Raw genomic sequence first — 13,926 nt, forward strand, 5'->3', positions numbered from 1 at the left:
AATACTCAATATGTTTTGTATTCTAGCAATTGTCCTTGCCGTTTTTCATCATAATAGAAAAATGATTGTTATTTTTCGCTTAGCGGTTGAATTAGCTACTCTACGTGAAATAACTTTCGGTTATGTGTCTATTAAAATGTTCCCTTGATTTTTGCAAAGCTCATCATTTACACACTCTTGCTCGTGTCTCAATTCTAATCGCATTTTGACATCTTAACCTGTCACTAGCTTTTATGATGTCCCACCAATTCTAGTAAGCCATTCGATAGTCGACGTGATTTAGTAGGCCGTTAAGTCAAGAAGAGGAAGAAGAAAATTGTTTCAATTCTTCAAGAAATCAACAGAAAACACAAAAATCATCCAGAAGGAATGCAAACCCGTATCTCATCAGTACGGCGTAAAGTTATTAAATCAATATAATGATTGTAAAACAACTCCCTGTAACACCCTTTGCAAGAGGCTGACAGAAATAAGGAAACCAGTTGCCCAAGGATGAGCCGATTCGCTGCGCAGCGTTACACGAATATCCTCCCAATCCAAGGGCTTAACGTTTAAAAAGCCTTTTAGTCGCCTTCGCCGTTCAAAACCGCGATCAAATGGGCATCAACAAAAGAGATAGACGATAAAGAAAACAAAAAAACTTAAACCAGCAAAAAAAAACCGCAGACACGATTAAGTCGTGTCCGGCAAGAATCCTTCATCAGCCTGATGACGGTGGTCGGTTGTCATGTTTTAGATTTTTTTTTCGGTCTCTCTCTCTCTTGCTGACTCCTGCCCGTAACTACCACGTTTAATGCTTCAAACCGACCGTTTAAAAGTAATTCCCCTTCTCTGAACATTGGCCCAAGACACGGGTCTCATCTCGCAGCGGCATGGTTCCAGTTTGTCTAGCCAGCGCTGATTTTGTGCCTCATTTAACTGGTGCGTTTTTTTTTTCGCGAACTTAGGACCATTCACTTTCGCCTTACTGATCGCGTGTGAGCTTGGCTTGCAGGCAACCCTCGCAGATACGCCATATCAACTGACACACACATCCACAAATGGCACAAATGGTAGCGTGAAAGCATCCAACAGCAGCCAGCGCGATGAAACATGACAAAAGTTTTAAAAGCATAAGGGATGAATAATTGTTTCACCCCGCACACGTCGCACACGTGTCGGTCCCCGTAAGGCCCCCCCCTTTTAGCAAAAGGGAACCGAATGTGTACCAGCACCACAGGGTGAACGGTGCGTGCAAAAATCTTGTTGCAGCGGCGTTTTCGTTTAAAGGTTCTGTTTTTGTTTGTTTTTCTTTCGGGGTGGTACGTTTTAGTTGTTTTTTTTTTCTCTCTCTCTTGTGTAAAAGGTTTGGCTCTTTCTTCGATCTTGCCGATGATCTTAATACCGGCTTGATCGCCTTCAGCGTGCACCCGAAGCCCGAACCAGTCCATTGCGCGCGCGGGGAGAGAGGAATGGAAAAAAGAAGCAAAATAAACTGACGGGGCGAAAGGACTGCGGTGCGGTGCCGCGAAGCGAACGAGTAAGAGATGTCAAGGTTACAGAGTTATATTGAACGGTATTATGCAATGTATTCGCTAAACAAGTTGCCCGAACGCACACCGGTACCACCGGCAGGAGAAGCCTCGGTGTGGTCCTGCCGCGATTACCCCTTTGCAATGGAGGAGAGCGAACGTGGAACGTACGGAAGGAGAAGACACTAGCATAAATAAATAAAACAGTCACCAGAGGTATTGCTCGAATGTGGCGAACTCACCCCTTTCCGAAAAGAATAAGTCATTATTTGAGGGATTCGATACCGCAGATGAATATCGGAAGATACATCGGCTTCGTTGTAGACCGTTCCGATAGGACACCGTTCTCCCCGGGGGGTGAAGCGAAGCGGGGCGAGTTCTAAAACCTTGAGTTGTTTACTACTTGAACTATGATTCGTTGTTGTTGTTTAGGGTTTTGCTCTTAAATTGAAAAAAAAAACACAAATAAGAGCTCAATAGCTTACTAGCAGCTAATGTGGCTTCGGTTCGACGATTATGAGTCAACCCAGCTGGAAGGGAGGAAAACAGATTGAGCCTACTATCGAGAGGAATTAAAGAGCTGTTTTTTATTATTTAATTTCAATCCAATCGACAATAATCCATCCAATCTTCAATGTATTATTTCGCCTGTATTTTTATAGCCTCACCAAGAGTTCTAACATACTTCATCGTATTAACTCTTCAGGATACTAGACTGACATATCAGATGCTGCTAAAAGCAAGGCGTTATTTAGACAATCCTTTTGACAGTAGGAATATCCGAATGTCGGGCAAGGTTGGTAACACAAAGGCAGGCTAGTAAGACAGCAAAGGTCTCTGTTACGAGCCCCCTTTAGGAGTTGCATTATTGCAAGTACACTCCCAAACAACGAACAAAGTGTTTGGAACACACTTCGCCACTATGGTCTAAGAGAACCTTCCGTCTACTCAATAAGAAGGTGTGTGGTCTGAACTTGTCGTGTTGCTCCCAGTCTCTGGCAACGCATCCTAATAACGTCTGCGATGACAGGTAAATGTTGCTCGAAATCAATTGCCATCTTGCACCAAATGACTCAGCTGCAGCTAAAAACTGAGCGTTTTCCACCCCTTGTGCACTCTCCTCAAGTCAAGACATAAAAAAACCCCATGGGCTCGATAGACTGGACGTATTGATTCGCGAGAAATAAAATAGCCAACGAAATCGTTACCCCTGTTGCTGTGCGACTTTCGAGTGAACGAACTTTCGAAGCATCAGGCCAGGAGCCGTTACGATTGAGGGCTCCCTTTGCGTTCACGTACGTGGTCATCACGTTGATCGAGATCTTGCCCAGCACATGCAGGCACACGCTAACTCTACACACCCGCTTGTGGGGTGGTACGGTTTGGCGCGGTATTGGGCGGCTTTTGCTGAGATCTGCGCGTGTTTGGTCGTTTTTTTTTTTTACTTATCTTTCCCCATTGGTGACTAGTGACAGTCGCTGACCCTGACAGTTGGTACGTGCATGAGAATCGCTACCACATCGGATCGAAGTTCGTCCAGTGGTGGTGCTGGTGGTAGGTTTGGCAGTGCGAATTTCTATAATCGGTGCCACCGCGATGACGGTCCCGTTTGGTGTTTCGTGCGCTAAATCGTACAGCGCACGTTCAGCAGCGCAAAGGGGCCTAGGGTTTGGCAGTAATTTGATGAAGAAAATGACCAGAATTGCTAAATGCGCGGTGGGAGGTTACAATCGCGACACGTACAGGACGGATAACGATCAATCTCCTACTGAATGATTAGTCGTGTGAACCGCTTGTACAATGATCCGTCCGGACAGTAGTGCTGGGCAAGATATGGTTTAATATTTTATAGCTTCTGATTGGAAGCAGAAGATAGATAGGTCTGGTTCAAAATCCAAAAAAAACGAAGTTGATAATTTTAGTCTATAAAAACATAGGTAATTTGATACAGATAACTCCAGCATAAACTAATAAGAACCCTCCCTCTTCAATACATTGTTGGACCAAATCTTACGAGTAATATAAGTTCTTTGCTACCAAGTAACTGCCTTTCACTTTACCGCCTCTTGTTTGCCTACAGACCTTCCTATTCTCAGCACACTTTACAACCACGATCTACTATCTAAAACCCTGATAGCATTTAAAGATGCGCTGCTTATTTGCATAAGGATTTGTATCTAAACGTGTCGGTAGTAAAGCGAAATCAGTTCCACAATTACACCAAACCTTGCGACCGGTGCCCCTGTTTGTTCACGCCAACACACTCTCAATAAACGATTTGCGGTCGCCACCAAAAACGAATCACAACACAGCACAGGATCGTATAAGCCGCTCGCTGACGATATTGGAGGTCTCTCGGGCATATATTGGCCAGTGTCAATATTTGAACGATCACCGCCTTGGTGGCGGTCACATTGACCGCGAGGATGCCAGCAGCACAGCAGCTTAAATATTTATCTGCACCACCAGATCCCGTAGTAGTGGCTTTTGTTTTACCACTCACACCCGCCGCTGCTGGTTAACGGACGGTCAGGTGTTCAAGTATTGTTATCTTTTTAATTATCGTACGCATTAATCAAATACGGTCTTCTAAAAGTCAAAACCAAAACTAGCGCACACTCGCGCTCAACAGAGGTAATAGCGACCCTGGATGGTTGTAGCTTGCCATTGTTTGTCTTAGAGCATTCGGTCCGGAGGTCCACCGTAACGTACTCTTGGGACGTAGCAATTAAATCGTAAATTGTCATCACTGTCGCATTACGTGCATAGTCCAACGGTGGAAGAAGAAACAAAATCAGACTGAGCTATCACTATCAGTACCACGATAAACTGAGCGTATTAGCAACGAGCTGAGATATTCCGCCAGCATGTGGTCTAGAAGAAACTACTAAACGGCTCCTCATTTTACGATCACTTGCGAAGGACAATATTCTACTCGAGAGCAACAAAATGCTCACACGCTGAGGATTTATTGATCTACTACACTATGTGCGTCGGGTGAAGTAGCCGGCGTAAAGTTTTATCTTATTGATGTTTTGGTATACTTAACGGCAATTAAAAGAACATATAGTTATCACAGAGCAAATGTGTAGTAGAGTCATCCAATTACTATTCATCGCCCATCAAAGCTCACACGGAATTAAACTGTCACTGTCAAAGCTAATGAGCTCGTGTATGATGTATTCAAAGTTTGACGTAGTCCAAAAATACTCTAGCCCACAGTAAACCCTACGACAACCAACTCGATTCAAGGCAGTCATTAAAAAAAAAGTCACCATTAACCCACCGTTCCTCAAACAGGCTGGGGCACACATTGTAGTCAATGGTGAACCATCCTAGCCATAATTGCACTGCGTATTGCGCCTGTAATCTTCACCCTGGGATTCCAACCCCAGCTGGGCCCTGGTCTTCGTCCTCACAACGTCCCTCGTGCGGAAGATAGGAAGGAAGGCAATCTCGTAAAAGCCTGCCAACTGACGTCGTTGGCGAAAATTCCTGCCAATCAAGGTTTGCGCCGTGCAAGGCTCTCCAGCACTTGAGAATATGGTGACTTTTCGCTATTTCCTCTCCAAGCGCTCAATCATTCGTAGACATGAGCGCTGTAGACCAACCCTTACCTTCACCTTCGCACAGTTAAGATGCACAACGTGCACACCGGCAGTAAAGCAAGACATAAACCGCGCATCTGGCTGCACCGGTCTGACATGGGAATGATGATGAGTTGTTTGCATCGCGCCCTGCCGTGGGTCAGCTAGTTGCATCGATCGCGATCTAATCTTGCCTAATAGTTGGTTATTGTTTTGGTAATGATTATTATCATCGTAGGGTAATAATAATAATGATTATTAAAATACAAACATCGTATCGAATCCCCAACCCCCTTTGTGCCTTGTGCAGCCTTGGAAAGCTTATAATTTAACTAGTCCTAAGAATGTTGAACTCGCAATCAGGCAAAACATTCCACTGAGTCCAATGGGTAATTGCGTATGGTACGTATGAACGTGTAGTATGTTGACAAGCGTTGAGTCCCTTTCATCCATTGCTGGACGATCTAGCGCTAGGGCTACTTTATGGCTTTAATTCTGCGTTCTTTCCTCTGGACTTTAAATTCGAATGTCAAAGTGATCACAATCGGCACGAATCGTTAGTCGATTAAGGGCAGAGTAATTGGATCAACACCAGGGCGAACTTTGGATCCGTAGAAGACAGGTGCGGCAATTCGGAACAGGTATCGGAACTGACACATGTTGACCTTAGTGACCTTCCCTTCTGCTGAGTCTGTATTTTCTGGTTTAGTTTTTCGACATCCAATGGTATCAGTTCCATTAGTGTGTTTTGCTTGTAATGTGGAATATAGCAATTAATTTCTTAACTACTGTCTGCAATCGATTCGAGCGTTTAGGTTTCGGTACAATCATATCCACTTAGGTCTATTTAACAGTAATCTAGTGCACAACAAAAGGATCTCGAATCGAGAGGTTTCTGTACCGTCGATCAACTTTAACATCCATATCCAAAAAACGAGTAGCAGCTAAGGTAGCACTTGGTACCACGTGCTATGTGCGTCATTTCGTTCCTCATCTCCCCCGAGAGGAAAAACATCAAAGTTTCTAAAACCCGAACGTACAGTCCCACTGCTGCGGCTTTGGCGACAAGGCAAATCTGATGAACGTGAATTTGATTGAAGTACCCCCCCTTCTGCCGAACCGCTGCTCGAGCGTAGCTGCCCATTCAGAAGCCCACCTATACGCAGCACGCGTGGAAAAGTGGCGCAGCGTGTGAGTAGAAAGAATACCTCCCCGAATGAAATGGAAAGCAAATCAACGTGTGGACGTAAAAGAACCAGTAATGACCATGCCCTAGGGCACAGTGCTGATTCAAGATCTTGGGACCTCTAGGTGCGCGTGTCCTTCTGCACTCAACATACACGAGACGCATGTTTTAACGTTCACCCGCAGTACGCTGAAGCTGGAAGGAGCCTGCTGGTTTTAGCACACCGGTCAACATCACCGATGTGAAGTAGAGAGAAGCAGAGGCGAAAAAAAAAAACTGCAGCTTCACAGTGAGTATCAACACAAAAAGGCAAAAACTGCCGAAATAATCTAAAGTCATCTAAATCTCCTCAGGACACTCGTACGTCTGTCGATGATGGACGCACTGGGGGAGCGTGAGACGCACGTTTTGGCGATTCGATGAATCACCTCCGGCCAAGCTTCGTGGGATTCATTCACAAATCGAGCGACAGGATTGATCATCGGACCCAACACCACACTATCCGTTATCTGGTCGAAGGTCAGAGCGCAACGAGTGGCGAACTCTCGTGTGACCAGTATCGAACCGGATCGGGTTTAGGAGACGGAGTGGACAAACTGGTCCGTCCGACCGTCGGCTTGAACCGCGATGCGTAGAGCGAACTGAATTTTTAGCGTGTCTGTGTGCTTGTTGTCTATGTACTATCCGCATCTTGCAGCTTACCTGTGCTAGCGTGGCGACCACCAGGCCGAAGGTGAACGCAATCTGCGTAAGCGTGGGACTGTAGTCGGTCCAGCCCGTCGTGCTACCGATGCCAATCGCGACCAAAAAGAAGGTGCCGAGAAACTCGGCAATCAGCATGCGCCATATGTTGCGATTCTCGGTGATATCGGAGACGCCGACGATCTGTTTCACTCCTGCACGATGGACAAGGGATGGAGAAGAGAAATTGCGTGATTAGAATTATACGGTACGGTTCGAGTGCATGTCTATTCTATTAGCTCTACACAGCTCTACATCACTAGGTTTAACTAGAATCAGCTAAATAATTTGAAGGATTATTCCAAACATGTTAACATTTGGCTTGGCACACAATATTCGCTGCTGGGGAATATTTATAAACAAAAACTGCATTCAAACGCCATGTTTGCAATCAACCGAAATTCGAGACGCCAAACCCGGTGTTCTACTATAGCACCGGAGTTGGACGCATTCTTCTATGTGCACGAAACCCCGTCATATGTTGGTTTCGTTTCGAGATGGCCCACATTTTAACACAATCGGCAAGGAATGGTATGTCTCAGCTAGAACGGGTGTGCGGGTGTTGATGGTGAACTACATAACTCAAACAATCGGAACTGGCACATTCCAAACAACCGGCAGCTACCTCCATAATGGCCAGCAAATCAAACAATACCTGCTTCCTGCTCTGGTGCCTTCATAATACGCACATGAAAACGGACCGCAAACATTTAGCGCACCACAGGAGACCACGATAGACGGAGAAGACCAGTACACCGTAACGCTACACTACCTTCTTTCAGATCAAACTTGCTGAGGATCGGTATCATCTCTGGTGTCTGGCGCGCACTTTGTGGAACCGGGTTCGGCTCGGCAGCTGCTACTGATTGAATGGCAGTAACGCACTTTCACTCACTCACGCGCTCCAGAATCGCCCGTATAGTTCTGTGATGGGAAAGCTCGAATTTCGCGCGCGAAAATGACTCCCACCCAGTAAGGGTCGACCGAGCTGCACCGCGTGCACGGGGGAAATGTCGAAGAAATACAAACGGGAGCACAAAACAAACAAAAGCTGAGTAGCTTCGCTACTATCAAACAATTTTTTTGATATTGATCAAACTTTCCAATCGCGTGGTAAGTATCGGAGCATCGGGAGCACTAGAGTAAAGGTTGCTTCTCCAACGAGGGGTGGAAGGGGAGTATCGTTAGAGTGATAATAAATCAACGAGCCCTTGTTTAAGCGGATGTGGTTCCTGGAGCTGTAACAACGACAAATAATAACCTCCAAATAACTAAACAGTTCCCGGGCACAGTTGGATGATTATAGTTAATTTAAATCTCTTTCGTCTATTGACGATGGCATCGAAGGCACGCAACAGTTTTCGACACAAACACACGCCAAACGGAGGCACCCGATGGTCACATTAAGCGCAACAACTTTAAACGATACCGAAAAAGTCACCAAATAAACGGTGCAAAACTGGCAAAACTTTGTTCAATCGACCACCTCGTGTGCTCGTTTCGCGCCAAAGGGCTTCGCGTGGTTAAGGAACCGGCTCGCAAGAAGGAAAGTTATCTACTGAGACAAACGGTTTCGAGGGAACCGATCCGATCCGACCGGAGCAGCAAAACAATCGCAAACGGTACGACCTGACGCGAGCGTTTGATGATGGTGCTGCGCGACGGATCGATGGGCGGCGGTGAAGGAGTGCAAATCACCGTTTGGCTCCCTTCTCCCTTTTTGGCGGAGCCGTGCGTTGGAGCGGTCTTGTTCGCGCTTTCACGTACTTGTGCGAATGCAACGCGAATGCCCTTCTCTATGTGCGCAGAAAAAAAAGGCACACACCGTCAAGCAAACGGTTCCATTTCAATCCACCCAAGGGGTCAATGCTGATGTTACCAGATGTGTTATGCTAGGTTATGTTGGTGGAAAAACGGTGTATGGTTTCAATAAAACCCTAGTAATTAATTGAAAATCATAAATCATTGAACGATACAGAAAGATCCTCTTTGGTCAGGATATTTAACATTCAAGCTGTGGCTGTAGCTCTTATCAAACCAATACTGCGTTTTTGGGTCCAAATCGATATTGTGTGGCATGTTTTATGTGTTTTCTTCTTATCATCGAACATTTAACACTTCCTCTCACGCTGGTACCGATGCCTATCTGTGTGGTAGAAGTAGTAAATTCAATTTAGATAGCCATTGATGAAATTATCGCGCCATCGCTCCTGACATCGGGCACCGCGCACGGCCAGAACAAACGATCAAAACATAATGCCCGCCCCTTCCCTATATGCTGATCGACAAAGTTGCAAAGGGATGGTTTGCGTAAGATTTGTTGTTTTCCAAAATCACACACAAAAGCACTGCAACATGTTGTGCGGTTGTTTTTTTTTACTGGGCGTACTCTCGTCCAAGCGCCATGCGATAAAAAAATGAGTCGCCCATCGATGTAAATGGATGTTTGTTTACGAATCGTTGTAACGTATCGCATTTGGACGTCGGTCTAGAAACGGCGAACAGTCACGAGAAGACAAATGAAGTAATATTAGAACACATTGCGCTTAACACGATACCTTGGTGCGGTCACGGGGTTTTTCGTGCAGATAAGACCACCGTACATTAGAACCACGGAACGTTTGGGACGTGCTGTACGTGAGCGAACGTGGACAGCATGCCAATCGAACCGTTTATGCTGATGTTTGCTGATAACAATAACCACAAAGTAACAGCGATGCAATCATCAGCATGCCCAGCGAAAAGCAAAACTAACATTGTGTAATATTCTGTTGGCGTTTTAGTGAGCAGGACGCTTCCGGAGCGATCGATAATTTGAGACATCTGTCAACGAGCTAATTGACTTAGCAAACATCTTCGAACTTCGAGTAGAAAAAAGTCTGCAAGGGAAGGTGCAACGATTATATTAGCAGTTGGCAACGTTTGCTTCGTTGCACATCGATACTCGTATGCATTCAATCGATTCAACCTTAGATTGATTTAATTTTTTTTGCGCAATCCTAAGTTAACCGTTCTAGAACCATTTTGAAGTCTACGGCACCGCGAAAGTGTATATCAAGAGCACAATGACCCTTGCGTTTGCCATAACCTTGTTTTGGATGTTAAAGCTGGGATTTACTACACAACCTGCAAGGTTACTTATACAAGCAAAAAGATGTAGCAGGATATGTCTGCCTTCTCTTATTGTACAACATTATGTCTGATAAATTTGAACAAAAAATCGTTACAGATCAACTGCTTACTTTCTAAAACAATTTTTGCGTAATCTTCTACTTCCCTCAATTATACAGATTAACGCTTAAAGAGCATTATCAACCAATGTTAAAAGCAAGAAAATTGCATCTTTTACGAACCGAACCGAGTTTACCGCCCAATTGATTGCTCCAAATCAGTGTTTTCCTAATCAGTGTCCCGATTATCTTCCATCCATCCCATGACGTTACGCTGCACTCGTCAAAGACCGCCAGCTGTCCGTCCCGTGCGCTGCTTTGCTTTGCTTCGGAGAGCAAAAAAAAAAGCCGATGCACCTCGGTGCACTCTTCAAAACTGCATAATAAATGTGTTTGTTATAATTAAAAGAGAAATTTTTCCCTCACGATTATCATTATGCCACATGCTGCTACCGAGGACCGCGCACAATAGAGCAGTCCCCCGGGTCGGATTCCGGAGCGGAAAGCTGCACTGGGAAAGCGAGTGGAGTAGCATAGTTGCCGCTAGATTTTTCTTTCCATTTTCACCCTGTTGATTGCAATGAGCGGTTGTCTTTGCGGCTCGATCTCTAGCGGCACGCGGAAGGTTTATGTGCAAACCAACACGTGGAATGCTCACGCGCAAACATCACACATCGCATCATCGGCGCCATTGGCACTCAACAGTGAGCGCCTCACGTCTGTCTCGGCGTGTTTTGTTCGTGTTTTTAGGTACGATCGTGCCGCGTCAGCACCGTGTTGGCTGGTCGAAATGCATAATAAACAATAATGCCATCCCATAAACTGTACCGAGGCAGTGCCTGCCAACATAAACCATCATCACTCTTGCCATCGGCTGCATCATCGTGGAACATAGATCAATTCCATTCCCGCACAATGGATGCACACACTAGGGAAGCTAGGCTCGGCTGAACCTGTACCCTTAGATGCCGCAAATCAATTCGCCAGCATACTATCTTTCTCGCCCACCGTGCAGGGGTGCCGTGCAGCATAAAATGGTACCGGCACCGAGAAGGAGGCAAGTGCAGTGTTCGTTGGATGGGTATGTGCGGGAGAAAAACAACTGTTTTCAACCGGCTGTTCAAATTAGCGTAATGGTAGCCGGAGCCGGCTGTAGCGTGCAGGGCAGTATAGTGTTCGTCTATAGTTGAGCTCTCGTCAGAAAACGGGGAGATGGGAAAACTTTTAGATGGGGACGTTGGAGTGAAAAGTTTGTTGATTGAAAATTTATACAAATAATATAAGTATTTTATTACTATTTATATTGAGCAGTAAGTAACAATGTTTGATTCTGTTGGTAGCAAAAAAAAAAAAACATTTCATTTTGGTTTTGAAAACATTTACAAAATGCTTAGAATACATAATTATAACGCATGCATTACACTTGGACCAACTTGGAATGGTAATAAAGGAAAACTACTAAGGAAAACTCAATGGAAAAAATGTTGTTCCCATCAAATATGGAATAATCAACTAAAAGAGAATTATTTATCACACTTCTGTAAGCCATTGTACTGTTATTACAATTGCTGATTTTGAATTATTCACAGAGATTCACAGATTTCTGCAAAAAGATTTGTATGACAACGTTGATCTTGAACAAAATATTCTCAAAACAGTTAAACAGATGCTCTGACACTTGCATCCAAGTTTCACAACGAGAAATACACTAACCGATAAAGCCTTAGTTGTCGTCGTCAGTTCTAGCCGCATTTGAGGAGTCGTACAACACTAGTGGGGGCCCAAAATAAGTCCCCACATTTTCGTTTTCGTTTATCGAAGTGCGTGCTGTAAGCTTCGCGATCGCCGAGATATGTCTGATATGTATTTCCAATCTTTTTCCTTAAGATTTTCATCCTGAATCTCACCGTCGAATGTAACTCACAAAACGAGATTACTTCATTTAGTGATCATTCCACACACTTATCAATTCAGCCCCTAAGTACAAACACCCGCTCCATCCCAGCGCACCATCTTGCACTGAGGCCGGCTTTGTACCTTTGCAAGCAAGGAATTCAATGTCAAGGAACAGGTAACGGACCATCGCACAACCATGTCTTCGTTGCACGACCAGGGTTATGGCCATTTGCTAGGCGCCCCACACCAAAGGTTAACCGTAGCCATCTTCCGCCTGCGCGTGACAGCGGACAGCAAAGTTAATTTGATTGCTCCATCCCCGAGACCGACGGTGTGCTGAACGGTGGCTCACCGTAGCCAGGCGTTGAAGCCAGTGTGCATGCACAGGTGTGATGGGAATGCGTAAGAATGCATTAACGGAACTTTGCACGATGAAACGGAGCAACGTGATCATCTGCCCGACAACGATCGATGAACAGCAGTGGGTAGTATGCATTGCCGTATGTATCGTAAACAACCGTTCCCAGGCGGTAGCAGTTCGCACAAACAAATTGCGATAGTTGCTATTTATCGGTCTTATTATCAAGATAATTTATACTGGCGCTGCTATAAATTGCGCTAATTGAAATTAATTTCTAAAAAATATGACTCATTTTTTTGTTAAACACCTGAGCCGTCGCTGAGACATCGAACAATCTAGAAAAGTTAACTAAGCTCTTAATCCCATGATCTAATTATCGACGTTTTTTCCACTTAATATTGTTGATATCACTCCACATCATGGATCTTTGCTCTCTGTAGTATCAGCTGTCTTTAATTGTGCTGTAACACTGTTTTCAGTTTGTCCACTAACTCCACCGGAAGAAGTTGGAAGCCATACATGGTCTCTTTCTTCAAACAACACTAATGTAATAGAAATGTACGATAACGTTCCAAATTCGACGAGGTACTACGTGTACTGCTGGTGGTGTAGCATCGTAATTACTTTTTAATCTAATCGTTCTATCGAATACAAAGTGCCAACTGTCATGAGTTGTCTTTTTTGTTTTCGTTTTTCATCGGCGTGCGATTAGCGTGATCGGAAATTAATGAACACCCCGCACCGGGCCACAGATGCTCACATATTAGAAGACCTTGATTTTGGCCGAAATAAATAAATCAATAAGCTAAAAAAAAAAGGTGCTACACTCCGACGCCGGCTTCCAGCACAAGTGCTAGTAAAACACGAGTCATATGTTTCGCTACACGTGACATTCACGTTATGTTCGCTACATTAGCACCCGTCCTAGCTAAACGTGCGTGATCGTCGAAAAACCAGTGCGCCGAATTGTTCATGGCAGGGAAACACACAAATTACACGTTACGATCCTCTTCCTGGACTGGACGTCGATTGTTTTGAGGTAAATCCACATGTAAGCGAAGGCATTAAATGTATTGCTCAAGGATACATAAGGCACATGCTCCGACAAGAAGCTGCCGTCAATGTTTATGATTTTATTCATCTTAAAATATTTGGACTATATCGATGGTTGTTGTAAAAGGTATTAGATGAAGTGTAGCAAGTCTTTTTGCAAAAAACCAGATAGTAGCATAAACATTGCTCATGGTAGCGTTGTTTCCATTGATTGGATGTTTCGTACGATAAGTCTTCTGGGTGCAAGGAAAGATACCTTCACCATTTTAACGATCTTCAGCTACAAAACTCCAAAATTGCAACGCTACGCCAAATACGGGCAGGCAAGGCATGGCCAGCCAAAACCTGGAAGTCCACCCTGTCGTTGGCGCCTTCACTTTCATGGCAAACATCACCATCGGCGTCATGCTCATCATCACCA

General features: G+C 44.7%; 3 protein-coding genes across 12 annotated transcripts in view; 1 reads left to right on the top strand and 2 right to left on the bottom strand.

Annotated features, from left to right (window-relative positions):
* Window positions 1-13,926, bottom strand: part of LOC126564970 (D-3-phosphoglycerate dehydrogenase) — a 483,268-nt gene that overhangs the window by 234,837 nt on the left and 234,505 nt on the right. The window lies entirely within an intron of this gene.
* Window positions 1-13,926, bottom strand: part of LOC126565253 (aquaporin AQPAn.G) — a 149,015-nt gene that overhangs the window by 80,627 nt on the left and 54,462 nt on the right. For 3 of the 5 annotated variants that reach the window (XM_050222414.1, XM_050222417.1, XM_050222413.1), the window contains exons 1-2: window positions 7,798-7,835; window positions 6,987-7,180 (exon numbers count right to left, since the gene is read on the bottom strand). In XM_050222414.1, coding sequence (XP_050078371.1) covers window positions 6,987-7,180; window positions 7,798-7,834 — 231 coding nt within the window. In that variant the 5' untranslated portion in view covers window position 7,835. Of the gene's footprint in view, window positions 1-6,986; window positions 7,181-7,797; window positions 7,836-13,926 lie in introns of those variants that run through there. The other 2 variants (XM_050222416.1, XM_050222415.1) reach the window with 1 other exon arrangement.
* Window positions 1-13,926, top strand: part of LOC126565418 (proteasome subunit beta type-2) — a 549,154-nt gene that overhangs the window by 28,233 nt on the left and 506,995 nt on the right. The gene's annotated exons all lie outside the window — the stretch shown is intronic.

Source organism: Anopheles maculipalpis, chromosome 3RL (genome assembly GCF_943734695.1).
Source record: "Anopheles maculipalpis chromosome 3RL, idAnoMacuDA_375_x, whole genome shotgun sequence".
NCBI classification, from domain to species: domain Eukaryota; kingdom Metazoa; phylum Arthropoda; class Insecta; order Diptera; family Culicidae; genus Anopheles; species Anopheles maculipalpis.